Source organism: Anopheles marshallii, chromosome 2 (assembly GCF_943734725.1).
Source record: "Anopheles marshallii chromosome 2, idAnoMarsDA_429_01, whole genome shotgun sequence".
Lineage (NCBI taxonomy): Eukaryota > Metazoa > Arthropoda > Insecta > Diptera > Culicidae > Anopheles > Anopheles marshallii.
Genome location: NC_071326.1, coordinates 77877541 through 77901733, shown reverse-complemented (window position 1 = coordinate 77901733; position 24193 = coordinate 77877541). Strand labels below are relative to the sequence as shown.

The 24193-nt window shown below is 47.9% G+C and overlaps 4 protein-coding genes across 4 annotated transcripts; 3 read left to right on the top strand and 1 right to left on the bottom strand.

The window, feature by feature from the left end:
* The first annotated feature begins 86 nt into the window (after positions 1-86).
* LOC128707694 (glucose dehydrogenase [FAD, quinone]-like) lies at positions 87-2145 on the top strand. The gene is made up of 4 exons (XM_053802653.1): positions 87-700; positions 774-994; positions 1063-1880; positions 1945-2145. Exons 1-4 carry the CDS (start codon positions 87-89, stop codon positions 2143-2145), a joined length of 1854 nt encoding a protein of 617 aa, XP_053658628.1.
* A 3154-nt stretch (positions 2146-5299) lies between these two features.
* LOC128706687 (UDP-glucose 4-epimerase) lies at positions 5300-6635 on the top strand. The gene is made up of 4 exons (XM_053801626.1): positions 5300-5542; positions 5608-5733; positions 5806-6344; positions 6491-6635. The coding sequence occupies exons 1-4, from the start codon at positions 5300-5302 to the stop codon at positions 6633-6635; spliced, it is 1053 nt and encodes a 350-aa protein (XP_053657601.1).
* A 2694-nt stretch (positions 6636-9329) lies between these two features.
* LOC128719365 (serine-rich adhesin for platelets-like) lies at positions 9330-19473 on the top strand. Its single transcript, XM_053812988.1, has 10 exons — positions 9330-10541; positions 10602-12247; positions 12338-13092; positions 16099-16310; positions 16912-17008; positions 17496-17863; positions 17938-18078; positions 18144-18423; positions 18853-19325; positions 19393-19473. Exons 1-10 carry the CDS (start codon positions 9330-9332, stop codon positions 19471-19473), a joined length of 5265 nt encoding a protein of 1754 aa, XP_053668963.1.
* Positions 19474-21407: 1934 nt separating this feature from the next.
* Positions 21408-23897, bottom strand: LOC128709568 (lysophospholipid acyltransferase 5). Its single transcript, XM_053804574.1, has 5 exons — positions 23816-23897; positions 23078-23302; positions 22509-23003; positions 22123-22427; positions 21408-21758 (listed from the first exon to the last, which is right to left on the bottom strand). Exons 1-5 carry the CDS (start codon positions 23895-23897, stop codon positions 21408-21410), a joined length of 1458 nt encoding a protein of 485 aa, XP_053660549.1.
* Between the last annotated feature and the right edge of the window lie 296 nt (positions 23898-24193).

Genomic DNA, 24193 nt, shown 5'->3' with positions numbered 1-24193 from the left:
ACGTGCTGGTGCAGAGGATCTCCACGCCCGAAGCGTGTGCCGTTGACTAAAGTGTTCGGAAAGTGATACAGTCGGGAAGGGTCAGAATGTTCCGAACGGGTAGTGGTGTGATATCGTTGCTCCTGTTGCTTGGAGCGGTGCTTCAACCGGCCGCTGCGCTCATTAGTCTCAGCAACATTACAAGCCTTCTCTACGACGCCAAGGAGATCAATTATGGACGGCACACGCTGCTCGACTCGTACGACTTCATCATAGTCGGTGCGGGTCCTGCAGGATGCGTGTTGGCCAATCGACTCTCGGAAGATCCGACCGTGACGGTGCTGTTGCTCGACATCGGCAAGGGTGAGATCCCGCTCATCACGGATTCCCCCCTCGTCGGGCCCATACTAGCCTCAACCGATTACAACTTTGGCTACGAGACGGAAAAACAGCAGAATGGATGTCTTGGACTACGGGGAGGTCGTTGCAGTTGGGCGCACGGGCGGGGTATTGGTGGATCGTCCATCATAAACAATGTGATCTTTACGCGCGGTAATCGACGCGATTACGACGGATGGGCCCGTGCGGGTAACGAGGGTTGGAGTTGGGACGACGTGTTGCCGTTGTTTAAGCGCATCGAAACTGCCAACATTCGTGACTTTGGTGCTAATGGGTTCCACGGTACCAATGGCCGACTGTCCGTGGAAGACTGTCCGTTCAGGTGAGTATGGGTGGCTTGTTAAGTGGTGACCCAGTGACATGGGCGACGACTCTGTCCGTCTCTCTTTGTGCAGATCGGATATCGCGCGGGCTTTTGTGAGGAGTGCCGAGGCGGCTGGCTACCGCTATCTCGACTACAATGCCGGAGATAATTTGGGTGTGTCGTTCCTGCAAGCCCACACCCGTAACGGGCGCCGTGCTACGGGAGGTAACAGCTACCTGCGGGACATAGTGGACCGGCCAAATCTGCACATCATTACGCGTGCCTGGGTCACCAAGATTCTAATCGATCCTGGTAAAACATGTCGGATATGCGCTGCAAAGAGGACGCTGGTATCACTAGATGTCTCTCCTTCCTTCCAGATACAAACACCGCCACAGGGGTACGGCTGCTGCATCAACGTCAATATCACGAGGTAGACGCAGACCGGGAAGTGATTCTCTCTGCGGGAGCGTTCGAGAGTCCCAAGCTTCTGATGCTTTCGGGCGTGGGACCCGCAAAGCATCTTCGACAGCATGGTATCAAGCTTCTGCACGATCTGCCGGTCGGTCGCAAGGTGTACGAACATGGCGGTGTTTTTGGGCCAGTGTTCATCGTGCGTGAACCAACCGATAACCTCGTTAGTTTCGACCAGCTGGCTAACGTAGGCGAGATCATGCGCTTCCGCAACGGTTCTGGTCCGCTCACAACGAACTCGGTCGAGAGCCTGCTGTACGTGAAGTCACCGTTTGCCGAAGATCCCGACCCAGACTATCCGGATGTGGAGGTGATGCAGGCATTCACCTCGTTCAGCTTTGACACTTCGCCCGGATCGCGAAACGCGTACTATCTCACCGATCGGATGTACAACGAATACTTCCGTCCGTTGGCCAACACGCGAAACTATATGTTTCTCCCAATGTTGCTAAAGCCAAGGGCGGTGGGACGTGTTGAGCTGAAGTCCTCGAACCCGTTCAACCATCCAATGTTCCGGTACCAGTACTTCGAGGATGATCGTGATGTGGATGCGATCGTGTACGCCATTAGGGAGGTGATTCGCATCAACACGCAAGCACCGCTACGCAAATTGGGCGTAGAACTTTACTCCCGCAAAGTGCCCGGATGTCAGTACATGCCGTTCAATACGATCGACTATTGGAGATGTCACGTACGACACCTGACGGCGACATTCCAACATCAGGTAGATTGACGTACAAATCGATTTAATGCGCAATTTGTTAACTGCAATTTGATTGTCTTTCCAGGTGGCCACATGTAAAATGGGACCTCCGGAAGACCCGGAAGCCGTCGTTGATAATCGGCTGCGCGTGTATGGTATCAAACGATTGCGAGTGGCCGATGTGGGTATTATTCCGGAATCACCAACCGGACATACCAGTGCGCACAGTTTTCTTATCGGTGAAAAAGCTGCCGAACTAATCAAGGAGGACCAACGACTACATTAGCTGATCGTAGGTCTCCTAGAGAGCCATGTTTCGACATACGTTGTTTGACGTACGATTCACGGCATTGGAATTGTTCGGGGAGAAAATCGGCACTTACAGTCACGTCGAAGCGATTACCAAAGACAACCATCAATCCGTCGCGACCTCAGCTTTGGATGCGCTCCCCACCGTGAAGAATGTTGCGCCGGAGATGAATGAAATTAATTATCCGTTACCTCACCCCATATGCCGCTGGGAGCGAAGAATTGAAACGGCCAGACAAGCGATGACTGATGGAAATGCTCGTCTAATGAAGATCAGTACAGCAGTGGGAGTGAGACCATTTTTTCTTGTACGAAAGAGTAAGCTTAGGCAAAATTATTGATCCACAGTGAAGGTATTTTGAGTGTGTGTCACACTCCAATGCTACGGACCAACGGAGAGAGGTTCATGATCATGTTGCACAAAACGAACTCCATGCGTGACGCTGTAGCGCTGGCAATGGGACACTGTGCAGCGTGTTTTACATTTGACGCGGGCAGTTCCAACAACATTCGTTAGTGTAAACTTTGCACAGCATGCCGCTGTTGTCCATCCACCTGATATTGAAGCCACCACGGGCTGGTACCATTAGTTCCTAGCAGGCAGTGCAGGCAAGCGCATCCTACCGCGATGAGGCGAACGAGATTACTGGTGATGTTAGCTGTGTTTCTGGTCGAACGCGGTAATAGTTCGGCCGCTTCAGGTGCATCGTCCAAGATTATTCTAGATAGTCACTTTACGTACATTATACTGGGTGGGGATCACGTGGCGGAAAGCATTGGACGGTACCTCTCCGCGCGGGATACCAATAAAACGGTGCTAGTGCTCAAGGGAAGCCGGTGTAACGATGTGCTGGAACCATCCGAACCGTCGAAGCTGTGGTTGGAGGTGTCGTACCTCTTCGCCGAGAGTGCTCACTATCTGGGCTATGAATTTATCGATCCGTTTCTGCACGGTTCTAAGCCGGGTATTGCGTTTACGAATCAAACTTCCAGTTTTATACCGCCCGTACAGCAACTGTACGCCGTCGATCCAAATCTGAAGATGCTAACTGACGCCCGACCGCAGAGACTTATCTACAATAAGGGTAAGCTAGGCAGGTGATGTGTGGAGACCGTTGTGTGTAATGCCGATTGCCAATTGCAGCATCTTCAACCGCGTTGGGAGTTGAGGTAAGCATCAACTTTGAAACACAGTACATCTTTGCCAAAGAGGAACTGATCATAGCCGGAAGATGTCTGGAGGACTATCAGCTACTCTCTCATGCGGGTATTCTTGCTTCTGACGCGCTGGATACGCTTCTTAACGAAATTCCTCTGGAGATAGCGCTCAAAAGTCCAATCATAGCACCGATCTACACGCTTAATGGCAGTCCACCGCATAGCCCAGCACTTCCCAACAAACAGCCATGTTGTCTGCTGGCGACGGAACTGTTCATCGAGACACTTTCGAAGTCGGAAACGATCAAACAGGGCATACAACCAAACGCTAAGGTGAACCTTGTGGTGAAGGAACAGGCACCTCATCCCTGGATTGGATTTAATCCCTCCGTCATATACCAGGAGTCGGCCGCGGAGTTAAACGATCCAGCAACTATATTCAAGGTTCTTGCGGATACGATTGAAGTTTGTTTGAAATTAGGCACAAGTCAAACATTTCAAAAGCTTGGGCTATCGCTGCAACCCCAACAGATGGCAGATTCAGCCGCATATACCTGCCCACCGAACCAACCCGACAGCGTGCTTTGTTTTGTAAACTATACGCTGTCCACCGTGTATGACAGTGTCGAGGTAATGAACCTGTACCGCCACCAGCCCTCGATTGACCATGGGCCGTGCTTTAGCCTTTCTTTCCGTTCGTAATTGTTTACCTTCTTTTGCGATCCAACACTAGGATCCCGCCACAGCGTCTTCGCCGTTCAAAATGGAGTATCTTGGGAAAGACTTTCGGTTGAAAATGTCCCGAAACCTACGACTACTCCCATTTGGTCTCACATCGCCCTTCCTGGAACGCTGGTGGAAAGGAATATTCGCGCCCAGTACAGTACAGCGCGAATATACGACCCGAATTGGTATCGTCAATCCAGAGCTGACGCAACTCAAGCACCTTTCGATAGAGGCGCTGTTGGACAAGCTAAGGGAGCGTTTAAAGGTTATTGAAAGTATGCCACCGAAACATTAGATAAGCGAAAGGGTGTTGATGGTGTGCGATACGTCTAGAGGTACAATGATCGATGTGTGGCATTCTGATAGTAGCTATCTCTTTGAAGCACAATATAGTCTATAAGCTAGTGTAATAAGACAATCGATGGATATGATTCACAGCTGACAATCCTGCAAGTTCACTTTTGTATGGAAGATACTTTCGAATACCAAATAAAATACGTTTCAGTATGAGATTTGTTTAGTAAAAGCGAACGTTAGACATACGATGTTTGGCTAAAATGCAAGGACGAGCAGTTAAATTCAGCGAGACACATTTCCCCTCTTTGACTTCACGCACTTGAATGATACAGTTAATAGCCCGTTGATAAGGATTCACCGTGGGGTTATACAACTACGGTAGATAAGACCAAAGAAGCGGTAAGGAAATTATCTTCAATATTGATGAAATGATTTCCTAAACTATTTATTTTAACAATTCTGATGCTTTTTGACGTTATTGCTGTAAATTATTTTTGTGGTTACTTTTCAATTCATCCCCTAGCCGGGCATTTAAACAATTGGTTTGGTGGTGTTCGTGCAATGTCAAACCTGTGTACGTCAGTTTAAACGTTGTTTGTTTACATTTGGTTGTTCCCGTACGCCTCGAAGCCTCGCTTGCAACCCGTTGCTGCTGCTTTCTTGCACGAGCGGCTGAATGCAGTGAAAACAATTTATCATCAACAGACCAGTCAGCTCATACACTGAAAGCCACATGTTTGATAAGACATCCCTTCAAACGCCATGTAATCAGTCGCGGGTAAGGAGATGCGTGTGTGTCGCATAAAGCAGCTCATTCTCAAACCAGCAGCACCGATTGTTAGATGAGCTGTCGCGTCCGGGAGCGTTGGATCGTAGTTAGCATTTGCGTGGCAATCGTGTGACAGTATACAACGCATTTGGTGCAATTCTGGAGTTAAGGAACATAAATAATGGCGCTCAACATACTCGTCACCGGAGGTGCCGGCTTTGTCGGATCGCATACCGTGCTGGAACTGTTGAACGCAGGCCACGCGGTCATTTGCGTGGATAACCTTTGCAATGCATACGGTGGTGGAACCGCATCGAAGCTGCCAGAATCGTTGAAACGGGTGCAGGAAATTACGGGTGCTAGCGTAACGTTCTATGACGTGGACATTCGGAACCGTGATGAGCTACGGAGTGTTTTCAGTAAGGTTTGTACTCTGTTTGCACAGCTGTCATCTTTCTGCTGGTGCTAATGGGTCATTACTTTTTACAGCATAAAATTGATTGTGTCGTGCATTTTGCTGCACTGAAGGCCGTCGGTGAGTCGTGTCGAATTCCTTTGAAGTACTATCAAAACAACATTACCGGGACGAGCATTCTGCTGGAAGTGATGGCAGAGGTATTGTGGGGCTTATGGAGCGGTATTAATGCATAAATGCTCATGCTTTCTTTTGCTAACGTTCCTTTCAAGGCTGGCGTGTTTAAGATAGTGTACAGCTCGAGCGCCACCGTATATGGTGAGCCACAGAAGCTGCCGTTGACGGAAAGCCACCCGACCGGTAGCTGCACCAACCCGTACGGTAAAAGTAAATACTTCACGGAGGAAATCATGAAGGATCTGTGCGAATCAGATCCACGCTGGACAGTCGTTTCACTGCGCTACTTCAACCCAGTCGGGGCCCACAAATCCGGCCGGATCGGGGAGGACCCGAACGGTGAGCCGAACAATTTGATGCCATACATCTCGCAGGTGGCCGTTGGACGGCGTGAGTGTTTGCGCGTGTTTGGCAACAACTACGATACGCCGGACGGTACTGGTGTGCGCGATTACATCCACATTGTCGATCTGGCCGAAGGGCACGTGAAAGCAATCGATAAGCTGGCTGGCGGCACGATCAGTGGGTTCTGTGTGTATAATCTTGGTACAGGGCGCGGGTACTCGGTGTTGGAAGTAGTTAAAGCCTTCTCGAAAGCATCCGGAAGGGAGGTCAAGTATGAGATTGTAGATAGGTAATAGTCGTTCCTTCCTTACTCTCGCTAACCAACACCTTTCACCACCCACCCATTTTGTCTGTCCCACTCGCAGAAGCACTCTTGTACATTTGTATAATCCTGTATAACACTACACACACGAATTCCCCTTCTTATACATCTAGACGCGCCGGTGACGTTGCGGCTAGCTACGCGGACGTATCGCTTGCCGCCAAAGAGCTTGGATGGACCGCCAAACGGGGGCTGGATGAGATGTGTGAGGACACCTGGAACTGGCAGAAATCTAATCCTAACGGTTTTGCTGGATAAATGTGGGATGTAGAACGTGGGACCAAGGCGGTGACCTGTCACTAACTGCACCAAAGTTTACGTTGCATTTGCAGCTATATAATCGCAAACTAATTCCTTATGCTTTTAGAGTTGCATTTCCCTTTCAAATGAATCGCTTTTTAGAACTATAGTTAGCTAATCTTTATGAGCTGAAATAGATCATGTAGCAAGATCATGTGCAAGAGTACATGTGAGTATGCTAATCACCATTCCTTCCCATAAGAATGGCTTATTTGGCATGAGCTGTTGATTGCTTTGCTAGTAAATTTGATTGTCACTCTCAAAAGTGGAATAAAATAAGTAAAAAGTTAACGAAAACACTCATCGATATTCAATATTTCTCTGGTTTATTCGTTGGAATTTTCCAACCTCCCGAGTTCCTCATTCTAGCAAATGAGTGAACATGGTTCGTTGTTCGTGTCTCTCACGTGTGTTGAAGCCTCCCATCTCTGGAATGGAATTTGATGATGTTTTAGTATGCCAAAGACGAGAAAATGATCTTTATTATTGATATGCATTGTTCCGTGAGAAACCAACAGAATTTTTAAAAACTTCAATACCAAGGTTGCTATGTCGACTTTGGAAACATTTTGCAAATAGTACACTACCATTCGTGATTATCTTTTTTTAACGCAATCAGTTTTATAAGTTATTTGAAAGTACTCTTTTCAAACTTAAAAAAACATTGTTTTTAGCGATAAATTGATGCTAGATTGTGTTGAATCCGGCACACCTATACATTTTCCCTTGACAGCCCAAACCCGTCAAAACGGACAAACGTCAATTCTTAACTACCTTACCTCCAGTCACCTTGATGAAAGCGGCGGACATTTTGAGAAGGAGGCTTTATTTTCGTTTCGGGAAAAATAATGCCAAAAAAATGAAAAAATAAGCGCGTTTCGGTACGATGTGAATGGCGTGGCGTTAATTAGACGTTAAAGCGGAACGAAATCGGTAATACGGTGCATATTGCAGGTGCGGGATACATTCTGTGATAAACGAACGCAGCAACCACGGAAAGAAAAGGCCCATCCAAGCCATCGCTCACGCCTGGATCTCCTTGAACAGTACGCTACGCAAGCAGAGTGGTGTGAAGAATCTGGTGCACTTTTGTCCTGTACCGTGTGTCCTGCCTGCTCGACAAAGTGAGAACGTGCATTGCAGCAGGTGTGTGTGTGGGAAGGTGTTGTTTAACGTGGTCATTCGTCAAGAAGGATACGATTTTTATTTGGTATTGAAGTATTTGTAGCGTACGTTCTCAAGGAGGAGGGAAATAGGGTACGCAATTGCAACCAACCAATTCCCGGGCAAGGATTACTTCTAATCGTTTGTGAAGCAGTGATTATGACCGCGAACAAGGTTAGACGGGTGCTGTTATCCAAAAGAGAGTAGTGCTTTTCAACTAGGCCTCCAGTAGAAGGGGGAAAACGGCAGGAAGAAAACTGTCACGCACGAGAGTTTTTTTTCTTCTTTGCCTTCATGAGAACGCTTCATGTGCGAAAAGTCAAAACCACCCCATGCTCCCCGAAGGGACGCTGCGACCACATGGATGGTGCGAGGGTGGATCGAGGGATAATGACAGCGGTTAGTGCATTTTGCTTCGGTGTGTGACGAGCAAGAGAGAGAGATAGAGAAAGAAAATCACACGCATACACACAGCTACAGTGTTAACGCGCGTTTTTTTTTTGTTATTGCGTTACAACACTCGCGTATGTAATGCATACACATGCGTGCGGAATGGGCAAAAAGAAGACCCACTTATGCGTATATGTGCACGTACGTGCTGCACCGTCACCGCTTGCTGGGTTTGTGTGTGTACGAATCAATGCTACTTCGAATGAATATGATGAGCACCGGACGGCAGTACGTAGCTGAAATACGCACATGATAATAATTATATCTCTTTGATGAGCTGTTTTTAGAGACCTATAGTGATTTCAGAGACGGTATTGGAAGGATTCTGTAAAATACGTAACATGCCGTCCCGTCTACGCGCAATAGGAAGATTGTTTGCTTGCTTATTTATCTGGCGCCATACCCGCTTCGCAGTGTTATCCGATCGCAGGATTTGTCCTCAATGTGGGCACCTAATAGGACTGTAAGGGCCAGGTCGACCGGTGTCATTCCATTGACATGACCAGCCCCGCGGGAGCAGGCGATTCTAATGCGTTTGTGACTATCGGAACCATTTAAGTTCTACATAGTCTCATCATTGTTCGTCGCGACAGCTGGTATTTCGAGTAGAGAAGTTATCTCCGACTGTAGATGATTCTATTTCATCGTCAATGCGATTTTCGGTGCTGATCCGTAAACAAGCTAGCCCATCTCCTTGGACCCCAACCCTTGGTTGTAGGACACTTGGATTTTTTTAACCCGTTGGAATAAATCCTATTCATATTCATTAACTTACTAGAAACTATTATGTAGAATGAAATTCAATCGAATTGAAAATTGTATATCGTCCTGCACATTACTTACGATTCGTTTTCCTGTTCCAGATTTCGAATGTACCCGGCGGACACACACTGTGTGCGCGATGAAGAAAGATGCATAGATGTGCTTCGTGCCAAGGAAAGCAAAAGCACTAAACTTACCATCCGAAGTACCCAAGGCAACCGTACTCGCCAATAGCTATCAGCTTCGGATACACGCACCCAACCCCAATCCGTAACGATGGATCCCGTTGGGCCGTGGTCTTACTCGTACAATCGAATACCGGGCACAGCGAGTGGGGAGTTCCATCATCATCTAGCATCGGCGGCAGCAGCTGCCAGCGGAACGGCAGGATTAACTGTGCATCATAATGCGGCCGGCAGCGCGGTCGGTATACCTTCGACCACGCCGCAACTTCTGCTCCAAACAGCACACACAACCTCCCTCGGTACCACGAGCGGTCCGTTTAACCCATCCGGGTTTCTATCGCCGGCCGGTGTAGCCGGGTATGATGCCGTCTTCACACCGCTGTTCCATCATGCCGCAACGGCCGGTAATCCCAAGCCCGCACACTACAGCACAACAACCAGCGGCACTGTTGCGGCCGGAAACGGTAGTGCAATAAATACGCAACACCGGCAGGTACTCATACAGGCACAAACACCTGGTGCTGCTATAGCAGCAGCTGCGGCAGCCGCATCTGCTGCGGCCGCTGGCAAACAGCATACGGAGAGTCTTCGTGATAACTATGCAACAACGACGGCAACAGCAGCGGCAGTAGCTGCACAGCATCAGCAGAACTTCCTAACGTTCATCGGCCAACAGGCGGCCGCTTCGCACAACAGTGCACTGAACAATGGGCCAAGCGGTACCGGCGCTAGCACCGCCAACACGTGGCAAAGCAACAATAATCAGCTGCCGAGCCCATTCGGAATAATGCCGCACGAGAATGTATTACCGTCGAGTCCATCGTCCAACAGTAATCCGATAAGTGTGACCACTGCACCGGTAAAGTACGAAAACTTCGGCACTCACTACAACAACACCCTGCAACACTCGCAGCAGCAGCAACAGCAATCGCAACAGCAGACACAACAACAGCTGCAGCAACAGCAACAGTTGGCAACGCTCGTGGGGAAGATTGCGGCAGCTACTACAACACCAGTGACAGCACGTTCCGCCTCGCCGGTGGTGAACGCAGTGACGAAACCGGTCGGACAACCACCACCACCACCCAGCAGTGCGACGGGAGGATATTACCCTTCGCACCCCAACAGCAATAGCAGCAACAGTCCTTACGAATCTCCACACCCGTCAACTGGTTCATCGCCGTACCAAGCAGCAGGCGGCGTCGGTGCCGTTTCAAGTAAGTCATGCCCTCCACCGAACGACGGTGGCGTTGGTCGCGATTCGTCTTCGCTCCTGGCAACCTCTGCTGGAGGCTCGGCAGCAGTATCTGCCCGTACGCCCACGATCGTTGGCAGTGTGGGTGTTTTAGCGGAATACAACAAGTTCGCTTCGGCTGTCTCTTCTCCCTTGCCCTCGTCTTCGTCATCTACCCTTGTGAGCGGTAACGAGCCCAGTGTGCTTTATTCTTCATCTCGTGCCACCTCCACAACCGACGCTAGCCTCAAGCAGCAGCACCACCACCAACAGCAATTGTTTCAGCATCACTCTTTAAACCATTTTACAATGCCACGACCGACGACAGATCACTCGCCACCGACGATACTGCAATTTGGCGGGAACAAAGTTCGCCCACCCTCGGTCGGTTCGCCATCTTACAGCGGGGCAGGGAAAACGTCTTCGCAGGTAATCCTTAGCCAGCAGCCCCAATCGTCACCGATCAGCTACTCGATGACGGACAACAATCTCCAACAGCAGCAGCAACAGTCGAAAATTACCCGCATCAATGGAACGGGTTCGTCTAGCAGTAATAGTAGTAGCAATAATAGTAGTACGAACAGTAGCAATAGTAACCCTAGCAATACAAGCGCGCAGTCTCAGCAGCAGCAACAATACCAGCAGAACAGAACCAGTGCCTCACTTAACTATAGGTCCTCCTCTTCCACTTCCACCTCAGGTAGCTATGGAGTCTTGCAATTAGGTGAATCGGCCGTTGGAGGAGATGGTGCACAGCAGCAGCAGCAGCAGCAGCAACAGCCATACCACCATCCCCACGTGCATCATCACGCACCGTATCATATGCTGGCGATGGCTGCTGCTGCTGCTGCCGCTGCCGCTGCTGCAGCGTCGAGCGTAAACGCCGCGACCATCTCCACCATCAGCTCATCGTCGCTTTCGCGCGTGCCGTCCTCCTCGCCGGCGGCCGGTTCCACATCATCCACCTCGTCCGGTGTTTCTTCCGACTACTCTTCACCCTCGTCATGCAACAGCAATCCGCCCCGTAAGGGATCGCCCTCTACACAGCCAGGGTACAATCCAATCTACGGTGCGTCAGTAGTGCCCGGTAGTAGTGGGACCAGTGTGCAACAGTATCAGCAGCACCAACAACCGTCCTTTGTGCTTGACCATTCAAAGCCACATGGCCAGCATCAGCAGCAAATAGCGTATCCTTCTGTAATTACACGAGCACAGCAGCAGCCCCCTCCAATGCCGCACCAGAATGTGGTCCAGCAGCAGCCACAGTTGTTGGAAAGTCAGTGGGATTCACCGACCGAAAGCAAACACGACCCAATGGTAATGGTGAAAAGCTTGCAGCGTCCAATGTTGGAGGAGGCAACCGGCGAGTCCACGAAAGAGCCTGCTAAAGCTTCCAGAGCGACCCGAAGCAGTACCACAACCAAATCGCGACGGAAAAAGATGGAAGGATGTTCCACCCCCGGTAAAGTAGATTCGAAAGTAAATGGGTTGGAACAGCACGCACCTTTGCATCGGGAAGCGGAATCAACACAGGATGAAAGCAGTCGTAGCGATCGCGTTACGATCAAGTCCGAACACGACGCTGGCGAAGCGTTGGAACAGCGATGGCACTATGGCGTATCGAATGGTGTTACGGCGTCCCATTCGGTCGGTTTCTCGGTTCCCACCAGTTCGCCTTCCTCTTCGTCCTCCGCATCGTTTTTTCCAACCTCACCCCATTCTCACCTACACCACCCTCATCCTTACCCGTATCATCATCCTTCGCTACACCATCTGCACCAGCAGCCGATTGGGGGCAGCAGCAGTAGTAGCGGGACATCATTGACCCCACTCACTCCCAGTGTTGTTCACAGTGTTGCTCACAGTCCATCAGTACCGGGTAGTGGTGTTATTTCGCAATCTGAGGGTAGTACGTCTTCTTCTTCCCCCTCTTCTTATATCACTCTGCTTAACGTACCGCAGTCCGTGGGACACGAGCCGGCTGCTGCCGGTGGTTCCACAAGGAGCGAAGACGAACGGTCCCGACGGTGGACGTCGTTACAGTCCCAAGCGCAGGAAAAGGTAGTCGTGCCCAATATAGAGGAAGAACTTGGCTTTCTTGCAGAGCATAACGGTAGCAGCAGCAGCAACAGCAGTCCACGCGCCGCCCAAGCATCGAATAAATCGACCGCTGAGACGGACACAGGCAACGATCTGGAGCCGGTGACACCGAAAAAGTTAAACGTTCCCGACAACATGAACAAAGGCTTTATGGCGAGCTATCTGAAGTTTCTGCAGGGCGAAAGGGAAGGTTCACCACCGCCGGTAATGCGCACCGGTCGGAAAGCGACCTGGACCCGACCCGTCACCACACCTTCCGGACCGACGGCCGTTAAGAACAATACCCCGACGAACGCAGCGAGTTCGGTCTCGCCCAGGAGCAACAGTACGGCTGCCGGTGGCAGCAAAGCGCACGATGTTAGTAACGGTATCCCCGAGGTAGAGTGTGAGACCCAATCCGCTAATTACAGTATTCCTGCTCTCCAGACTCCTAAATCGGCATCTCAACAGCAGCAGCAGTCGAACACAAATCGGAAGCGAAAGTACAACGCACCCTCACCGGCCGGTAGCAATCACGAAGGTAATGCACCGGTATCATTCGATCCGGTTATAACGCAACACCCGTTAGAAGAGACCGGTGCTGTTGGGCAGCAAGAATTCGCAAACGAGGCGAACAAAAAGCACTCGAACAGCGTCCAACCTGAGCCACCACCGAGTACAATCATTAGTATACCGAGAAAAGCGCGCTACCTTCAGCAACAACATGTGCAGCAACAGAATATTGTTGCTCCTACCCCCGCGGGAGATCCTTCCGGACATACTGTTGTGCCATCGTCACCGACGCAAAGCGTTCTAATGCTTTCGTCCCCTACAGGTGGCACACAACAGCAGCACCAACAACATAATCTACCCTCCCCAAGTGTGGGGGTGTTATCGTTATCTGGCCATCAGGCACTCGCGCAGCAGCAACAACAGCTGCAACAGCAGCAGCAACACGCACTGATGCAACAAACGTACTATCATCACCATCCCCATCAAGCTCAGCAGCAGCATCTGCAGCAGCAGCAGCAGCAGCAACAGCTACAACACCACAATGCACACTTGCAGCAACATTTGCATCAACCGCATCAACAGTCAGAAGAAGCAGCTGCCTTCAATCTGTACGATTTCCATATGCGCAGACAGCGGTGGTAGATCATGCAAAGCGCTGGCTTGAACGAAGGATGTTGATGATGTACGTATGCGTTCCCTTTGTTCCCTCCGTTTATCCTATTCCTTCGTTACACGGCGAGTCCTTGTGCCATTGTTGTTGCGGGTGGGGAAGTAAAAGAGGGATGGTGAGAGCGGCTGGGATGTCCCATGTAGGTGACCGGGAATATGGGAGGCAGTTTCCGGTCTTGTCGCTGGTATGAAACGCGCTTAACAACTATTCCTCCTCCAACATCTCAAACCTCCGGGGTGCTACCAGAGTTGCATGTCGCTATAACGGCCGCACACCACACTACATACGGGAAAGCTTTTGCGCTCGATCATCCCCCACCTTACTCACATACAAACACATACACACACATATACACACAACATGTTTTTTTTTGTAAAAATTAATACTCTTTCGGTAGTGAGGAAAGGATGCGAGAGTCCGCCTATGCGGTGTGGTTGTGTTGCCGTCGATCGTAGTCGATTCACGCAAACATTGAACATTGTTTGGCAAGCAAAAAATACTCAGACATTGGATTCGTGATCTCTGTGATATACATGTGTAGGATGAAAAAAAGGTTCGATTTTTGCCACACTTTTCGTTGGACGACATGTTGCAGTGCCGCTGTTGGCTCTCTCTAGCTGGTTTTAGGGGAAGACAGTAGGACAGTGTGTGACCGTTTGCTTGTCAGCAAACAGTTGATGGAGTGGCATAAGGAGTGGTACCACTGCCGCTAGTCTCGTTAGGTTTGTACGTTGCTGCTGCACACAGATAAGTTCTTTTGTAAAACAACATCACACTAGCAAGCCGATCAGGTCGGGTTCGTTTTGATAATAGGGATGGAATTGAATCACACATTCACTGTACATATAGGGCGCAGACTAGTACATGAACACAGGCCGAGGGTTTTTAGTGATAGTAGTTACGTAGCTTCGCATAGACGTACTTCATACGTGAGTGACTGCGCGTGTTGTATTAGGTTTGTTTTCCGTTCCGTCAGTAAGAAGGATGGCAACAACACTGAACCAGGTTCATGAAGGAAAGTGAAAGTATTTATTTACCGATGGTGGGGAGTCAAACATGGAAGTAATAAGTCACAGGTGACTAGGCTAAGAGGAGAGATATCAACAAAAGAAAAGAGAGAGAGAGAAGAAACGAGGGACAATACAATTAAATAATCGTCGCTAGCCGTGCACATTCTGCTAGCTTCGGATACGGTTGGGTTAAAGGTGAACCACGCTAGTCTGGCCTAGCCAAAACAGATGGCTAATGTGTGTCACTAAAACAAACCACCCCCACCCCTGCGTGCCGGTTGCGAGACAAAAACTAACAAATAACAAAAACCCGCAAACAAAACACATAATGTGGCCATATGACGCAATCACAACAGGAGGACGAACGTTCGATTGAGTGTGTAGTATAGTAACGTGTAAGCCATAAGTAAGCTAATGTACCGGCAAGTGTGTACCGTGTGATACAAGGGCACTCATCGTTCGGTTATGTTTTTTCTCTCCCCCCCCCCCAAAATTTAATGCTCCCGCCTGTTTTAGTTTTGTATTTATATCTCCATTTAAGATCACATCAGTCAAATCACGTTGTATATTCAGGGTAAGGCCCAGCGCTTCTGTGACCCAGCTTCCGGGTCACCAACCATTGGAACATAAATGCGAAATGTAAATCGGGATTCCCGGACAGGAAACAGTGAAGCTTGTCTTGCGGCAGTATAATCACACAGTGTGTTTCGGTGGCGTATGTGAGAGCAGATAGTCAAAACGGACAAAGTTATGAAGAGAATATAAAGCCTTTGATTTTATGATACAAACAAACATTGCGTGTGTGTGTGTGCGTTGTGATTGTAGGTATTGGGGGAGAAAAGGCCCCCAGCGTAACAGAGGTAGCACCCCGGGGGAGGAATGGAATGGATTTGGTTACGAGACAAACAACCCCACTGAAAGATGCGAACAAAAAGCGTAGATTGATTTTATTCGTTGAATGAAACCAATGAGTAAAAGCTGCATGAATAGTGTGTGATGTACACATCAGACCAAACCAACTGTCCCACATGAAACCGCAAACAAATGGAAAGGACATCCGTGTAAACATCCTCTTTCCCTGTACCGAAGTTTTCCAATCCTTGCGCGTGTTGCTACTTCTGTTACGTTCGATCCGAACAAGCGTCCCAAAGCTTTGCGACGTTAACCATGACGCGTAAGCTCGACAAAGTTGTGCCGATGAATCGATTGCATGGAAGGATCACCATGTGGATGTTTGTTGCTGAAGCGTACAGTAGTCTCGTCTCCCTCTCGGCGGGTGAAGAAGGATCAATTTTACAGCCTTAAATTCTACTATTTTTTAACATGGTTTTGTGCATTATAATACAAAAAAAAGCCGACGATCCACTGATTGTTCCACAACGGCGCGAAATGTCTAACCGGAAGGCAAAGGCGAAAGCGGTACAGCTGCAGCAGGAAATAATTGCTGAAAACAGTCGCACCGGCACACAAACGTCGGATTCACACGCGTTGGATGATATAGAAGAACCGGCCGAGTTTGCGAACGATTCCGATTCCGATCCGGCGTGGACACCGGAATGCAGTAAGGTATGTCGGGGTGGGGTGATGAGTGTAGCAACTGGGCATTGCGAATTAAGTGAGTGAGTTTGATGTTTTTGACTCCCTTTAACATTTAAGAGTCATACTACGTGAGTGAGTTTGCTAGTTAACCGTTCCCAATCTGACTTACTCTCATGAGTCTTATAACTGAAAAGTGATTTAAATGAGAAGGAGTGAGTTATTAGTCGTTAGTCTCCAATACACACACTCCCTCGTTAACTCATTATAGGGTTCTTTTACTAGAATTTTTTGTGAGAATAACTAACTGGTAAGATTGTAGGAGTATAGGCAAGTATTTATTAGTCATCACAGAGAGTTATATCCTAAATCAGTCACCCTTTAACTCAGTTAAGAGTAGGTCATTATGAGTGAGTTGAATCGTTTATGAGTCTTTGTAACTCCTTGTGAGAGTTTACTCCTTGTCTCCTGTGCAGGACTCCTTATCATTTAAGCTCACTCACTCACTGGTCAGATTTATCTCACTTTAATTCATTCTCATTCAGCACACTCATCATTAGTTTTGTAAGTTTCTGATAGGATTTGAGCTTCATTTTCTAATTCTCTTTTTTTTTTACTAAATCCCCGACAGGACGATGAAGACTACGAGGAGCGAATGAGCAGCAAAAAGAAATCGAAAAAGCCATCAAACAAACATCAGCCGCAGGCACGTTCGAACATTCTTTCAGGTCCGTATTCCTTCGGAAAGGACGAATCCAGCTTAATATAAGTACCGGTAAAACCGTGCGGTGGTTGGTGGATGTATGAAGTTATTAAGTCATTGCCATCTTTTGTCATGCAGATTATTTTTAGTAGCTGATCAAAAAAAAAAAATCCCAGCTTGTGTGTGTGTTGCGCGGTACTTTTGTTGTTGTTGTCATTGAAATATGATTCTCATTCACATTCTACTGTTTTCCTTGTACTGTTCATGATTGCTTACCCCACCCCACCACCAACACCATCCTAATTCATTGAACGCCATCACCGAATGTTGTCCTGTCGCTGTGGAACTAAACTCGTACGCTGTCGCTGTGATGGTAATTTGAACTAGCTTTTAAAAGAGATAAAAAAACAACCTCTCTCAGTAGAATAGTGTATGGTGGATGATGTGTAATAATAGCGTGTGATCTGTTCCCCTGTGAAGTTGCTTAATGAAATGGGTTTACTTTTTTTTAGTTGCGGCTGCAGGTGCTGGAATAGCTGATTTCGAGTACGGCAGTGAGGAGGAACGCGATGCGAGGGGTCACGCCACTACTAACACCATGCCACCAACAGCAGTCGATGGTATGCAGAACGCAACCCAATCGCAGACCCAGCTGCAACCAATTCCACAATCGGTCGTAATGCATTCGCAAACAATGGCGCAACAAAGACCCTTAAGCGAGCAGCATCAACAGCAAATGACGATGTACTCGCAGCAACAACCAGCCCAAGCATCACAGTATAATATGCATCAACAATCGTACAACACAACCGGGAGTAGCATAGCTAACAATACGACCTCCCAGGCCAGTATTCACGCAAGCAACAGTTCGAATTTCCAGGTTAGTGTTCTCGATAGATTTTATAATTCTTGAAAAGGACCAATTTTGATATTGTTTTGTACATATTTTTTTAGGTTGGAGATTTCGTTGCAGAACGAAGCGATCTAGCACAGGACTATCCACCAATATGGCGGGTAGATGGAAAAATGTTACTACAAAAATACGAACCATTTGACGACCAGAGTGGGAAAATTCTTTACCGCCTTGTAACGACGGTAGGTTCCCGGCAGTCAGGGGGGAACTTCTTTTCCTATTTGTTAATGTGCATCTTTGTTTGCAGTATTCTGCATTGAATGAGGAGTCGAAAAAGAAATACGTTCGCATACCGGTCCAGTTCCGGGTGCACAACCAGATGGAATCAATCGTAGAATTTATGCGCAATGAGATGACCGGTAGTGCGCTTCGGGATGATAGCATTACGCCGTCCAGTCAGAACCAGCTAGTGGAAAAATCCATGGACGAAACGAAGGTGTACCAGGATGTGTTCGAGGTGTACATACAAACGCTGATATCGCAGGCGCTCGATCCAAACTTTTTGAAGGAGATTTTCCAGGAGCAAGGTAAAATCGTTAGGACTAGTGTTGTGCTTAACGAATCTCTTGAAAAAGAGTTATTCACATGAATCTTTAGCAAGGAGTCATCTAAATCAGGAGTCGAGTCTCAAATGATTTCTAAATCTTCAAAGAATTCTCAACGATTCAATGTCAATCCGCAAAGATTCGTAGCGAATCCTCAAAGATTCATGACTCCGGGGAGATTCTTGCATCTTTGAGGATTAAGGAATCTCGAAGATTCATTAATCTTTGAGAATTCATGTCTTGAAGATCTTTGAATCTTTGAGGATCAAATAATCTTTGAAGTAGAGATTCAGATTCAAAGATTCATTCAGATTTGTGGCTTTCTGAATCGGATTCACCCAACACCAGTTCAGACTAAGCGTTACACGCCAAGGTTACAGTGCTTAATATGGTTCCCTTTGTAACGTACAGATGACTACTTCTTGTCGCGAGTAAAATCGATCGATAGTCTAACGGAAGATCGGAGACGTCGACTCGTGCAGATAACACCGTGGCCGCGCAACATTCTTAACTCGTTAGCCATTTTCCCCGCGTACGACATGATGACCGAGCACCCGTCGCATACCATGCACCAGCAGCACTGCTGTGTCGCCTGCCACCAGCCCGGCATAGCCGTGCGCATCGTGCTGCAGGGTCAAATGTACAATGCAGCGACACTCGCCTCGACGACCGGCTCACCGGCATCCCAGCAGTATGACAAAAGCTTCCAGCTGTGCCGCGGCTGTTCCGCCCGGTTCGAACTGTTGCACAAAATCTTCCACCAAAAGTACATGATGTTTGTCGAGTGTGCCAAACGCGTCAATCAGCAGATCACGAACGACTCGAACAAGGCGGCTACCGTCATCCTGAACGAACTGCTCGCCGACGAACATTGGCTTTCGATGGTAAGATGGTCCGCAAAACAAGGGAAAACCCGCATAATTAATTAATTGTTTTTCTTTTTCCTGACAGCTTTTTAAAGAAGTGCGCAGTATTTGGGCGGAGATAGAGCATTTGGAGAGACAATATCGGAATCCGGTTGGCACTCAGTAAGGTGCGCTCCAATCCGTTGTGTTGTGCGCGCGTTGTTGGTGAGTGAACGGGTTTTTTTTTGAGTTGTACGTGGGAAGAAGACAACATGTGCAAAGTATGCTATTACCTTACGGCTTATCGTAAGCGCCATAAGTTCCACAAGTGTTTGGCTCTCTGCCGAACGTGTATTTACGCCACTTCACAATACTTTAAGCTGCCAAGCTTGCGTCTGTTTGTGTAAATGTCCTTAAAGGATTAAGCTAACATCCGATGGTTTGGTCAAAACAGTGTACTTATAAACACAGCGTGTGAAGCGTCTGTAGCAACTTCATACCAACAGTGTCCAACTTTTCATTTTGGTTCGTTTATTTTCTTATGCTTCATTTCATTTGATATCGTGTTCTTTTTATTTCCTTTTTTATTTCTATTATCAAAATGTAGTTTTAAGTTAGTTTGGTTTAAAAATGGACAAGTCGCGCTCTGTACAATTATCGACACACTCTTGTAAAGTGTATGGCATACTTTAAATATAAAGATAACATTTTTAACATAATTACTTAGCTTGCGCGGGGGTTGCAATGATTGCGCCATTTTGTTGTCTAGTCGACCAGCTGTTTAAGTATCCGAAAATCACCGTAAAATCACTCCGTTAGTTTCGCCGTATCGTTAATCCGCTATGGGCAGAGTTGTCCGGTGTGCTTCGCGAGACATGTTCAACACTTGGATAGCTAAAAGGTTTATTCTCTTGCTCTCCATTTCGGATAATCTCAGTAGCAGATGTTACAAAACTAATGTTGTGCTAAATGATGAATCGTTTGAGAAGAGTCATTCATATGAATCTTTAGCGAGCAGTCATTCAAATCAGGAATCGAGCGATTTTTTTTTTAATATTTTATTTTTTCTGTTTCAACTTGTCTCTCGAAACGAAGAATATGACTAGTACTGCTTTAATCTAGGGTATCCGTGTCTAAAATTAACTCCTTCCACTAAATACCTCCACGCCTGCCTATCCTTCCCCTCATCTCGGTACGGTATTTTAATCGCTGTTTTAAAGAAAATCTAACCTCACCAACTAGAAAATTAATTCGGGCGGCTATATACTGTCTCCCTATCTGTAACCGTACTTGAGCTGTTCTTCTTGCGAACAAACCGGAAAAGTGGTCAAATAGTTCGCTCTGGAAAAAAGTGGGTAAATATTTGCTTTTAACGTTTTCGTTTTGGTACGTCCCTTTTCTGTGACTCCGACACACTCTGGAAGATAATAACGAGGCAAATGGGGGTAGCGGTAGCATAAGGATAGAGGAATAGTAGTATTTTGTGTGTGTGTTGTGTAAGAGGAGCTCAAGCAGTATCTCCGACGGTTGCCGGGTAATAAGTTACTCGCGACATAACAACGTTCGCCATTCAAGTATAATGTGTCTTATCGGGAGATTAGCCTAGTTTTATCTGGTAGAGCAACGGTATGATCGCATTTATATTATGCTAGTGTGTTATGTGTTGTAGGTGTGTGTGTGTGTGTGTGTCGAGGAGTGATCCCTATACGGCTACGAGGTACACATAAGTTTAGTAGTAAGGCCGTTACACCCAAATAAGAGCAAGTGTGTGTGTGTATTTGTCTGTGTCGCGAATAACTCGTTATGTGTTTACTACGCATTTTGTAACGTGCAATAGAGGATGGCTTCGAATATACTTTGTTATTTGGTTGTCGCTTCGTCTAGCACACTTTTCGTTCCGCCGTAATTGCATTTGCTTTTAGTAAAATTGAATGAATTATAGTACTTGGAGGAATCGGGTCGGCGACCCAAAACGCGCAAACACACACAGCACCGTATTAAAAACGAGATCTCACGTCGATCGCGCAAACAGGATCGCGCTGTAGAAGTACGTTAGGCAACGTGTTTTAGGCGTGTCTGAATTCATCCCCGAATCGGCCGTTCGATGTCGACGAGAATCGTTTAATTGTCTTTCTTTGCTTCCGATGGGCCACCGGCGGTTTGAGTCGTTGGTGCAGTAGAACCGGCCACAGTCGTTGGCTTTGCCGTGGAGGAGGAGGATCTAGGCAGCACGGCACGCAACAGCGGAGCGAGGAAGATGTTGCCACCGATGAACAGGATAAAGCCCGAGAAGCGTACAACCGTGTAGATGTGCCACCATTTGTGGAAGCTCAGAAATACGAACGGGACGAGACACCAGCCGGCCCACACGATAGTGTAATACTTGAGCCCGACGAACACGAGTGCCCGCAGGAGAGGTTGCTGTTGCAGCAGTTGCTGTAGCTTGTCACTTTTGGCAAATATCGGCTCAACCTACAAATGAAGAAAGCGGGTTAGATAAGTACTGGGCTAAATGGCAAGGTTTTAGAAATCAAATATTGGAATTGGAATATTTTGTAAAAAAAAAACTTTACATTAATGCTTGATAAACCGAAATTTGAAAATGTCTAATTTAAAAAAAAAGGTTTAAGTCTGCTAACTCTCAATCATTTGCCTGTAAAACTATACATTGCCAAAAAAAGTTCCCTTTAAGTATGAAAAATCCGATCCAAACATCTGATGAAAATTTAAGTTTTTAAAACATCCAGAGAGTATTGACGAGATCGAAGATTTCACAGAGATCCATTTAAGATTTAGAAAACTCCAACATGAAGTGTTCCTCACTCAACGAACTTACCTCCTTCTCCATCCGGATAACCATAAACTCTAGCAGGAATGTAATGTAGTAGCCGCTGTGGAAACCGTGCCAGATCGCAAGGAAGAACAACGCGCCGAGATGCGACAGCATGCGATTGTTGAGGAAGCGCAAACGCTTGTACACGTAATTCGCGACCCACGTGTTGGTTTGCACGTTAAACGATTCGACGTAGTGGCCGTACTTGCTGGTATTTTCGAAAACGCCCACCTTAATGTTGCTACAGCCCGACAGCTCATCCGAACAGTACTCCCGTTCGCCCGGTTTCGCATCAATGTATGTAAGACCTGCGGTACCAAAAAAAAAGCAAACGAGCCTCGATTAACATCCCCCCGCTAATGAGAGCATTTTGCTTCATCCAAACGCACCGTAAATAACGGCAGCACCTTCCGCGAGCAGCCAAATCGAGATGTATTTGTAGAGCGTTATCCGTCCCCAGGCGCCCAGATAGATGTGCTTCATGAATAGCGTTTCCTGCTCGTACTCTTCCGACAGGAGGTACGCATCGGAGACGTACTGTGTGCCGACCTGGTTCACCACGAGATAGAACACACCCTGGAGAAATTTCTTCATCGCGTACGCGGGTGCATTCTGCGTGTGGGGTTCGTACGCACCGGCGATGAAGCGTTGGTAGCGCAGAAAGCTAAACTGTGGCCCCACGAGTACGGTGGCGGGAAAGTAGGTAAATGCAATCAGCTCCAGCAGTGTCGGTGCCGGGATGCATTTCGCGTCCGGTTTGCCATTCCTCTCCTTCGTTCTGCTGTCGGACAGATCGAATGCAAGACCGATCAAACGCAGCACCAGCACACAGTGTGGCATGGTCCATTTAATGTCGTACGTATCGCTTGTCGTGTAATAGTAACCTAATCAAAACAATGAAACAGACTTTAGAAGAGGCTCGTGTGCCAGGGGCATTGGTTTTCCTGCTCTGCCTTACCAATTAGCAAATATCCCATGTGATAGGAGAAGCTCACCGGCACCAGCAGTGGGCTCCGGCCGAGGAAGGTATTGCACAGGAAGGTAACCGCAACGGCCAGTAAGCTGTGGTAGATGTCGGTGCCATAGTTAAACACCACGATCGATAGACCGGTAAGGGCAATGTAGAGATTTCGCACCGTCGAACCACCCTTGAGCTGTCGATAGAGCGCTCCGATCGGGTAGGCTGCGGGTAGGTTCACGACACGCGGTCATGATTGTAGGGATTCGCAGGCCATCGTCGTTCCCGCGTGAGCGAATAAGGTGCGAAAGTGGACGTGCGGAGGCGCAAAAAAAAAACGAGAAAAAGAAAGAGAAATGTTAGCAGACGTTAAATATAAAACGGCTAAAAATATATCTGGCCGCGCCTCTCCTTATGCTTCGTGGGGTCTCCTCGACCCCCGTTATTCAATCGATACCCCGATAGGCTCAGCGAAATGGCGGCAGCAGCGCACACCTTCAGATAGGGGGACCCTTTTTGCATGCACATGTGTGTTCGATTCGGGTACGTTGCAATGGCCAACGGGCCCGCATGCACTAGCCTTCTTCATCCACAACAACGGTTATATCATTGCTGATCGAAATCGGTTTTCGTAACCGGAGGCATTTGCAACAGCCGAATGATTTGGAGAGGGGGGGCCAGTAGCAATGTTGTGTTATGAGACCCATGCGATACACGCATGGAGCGGCTGGCACTTACCGAGCAGGACGGAAAGAATGAGCCGGATTGCGGGTACCGATGCACCGCTCACACTGGCAAGGGCTTCCACGGGGTTAAACATTGCAGACCGCAGGCGGATGGCGTCGTCGTCGTTGCGGTAAAACTCAACGTTGCTCCCGGTTGCAACCGCTGCTGCTTTTTCGGCCGAATTATAATGCCACGTTCAGGGTTGCCCTTGTGTGTGCACCTAGTTAAAACATCAAAAGCATTAAAATTATATAATTTACGTGTTTTTTTTTATCACGCGCTCGGTCTTCTCCACACTGAAGGCTCTTTTAAGGCCGCGGATTAAACTTTTCACTAATCCCTGCCCAGTGTTGGCCTTCAGCGCCGTTTCTTGCGTGCGATTATATTGCG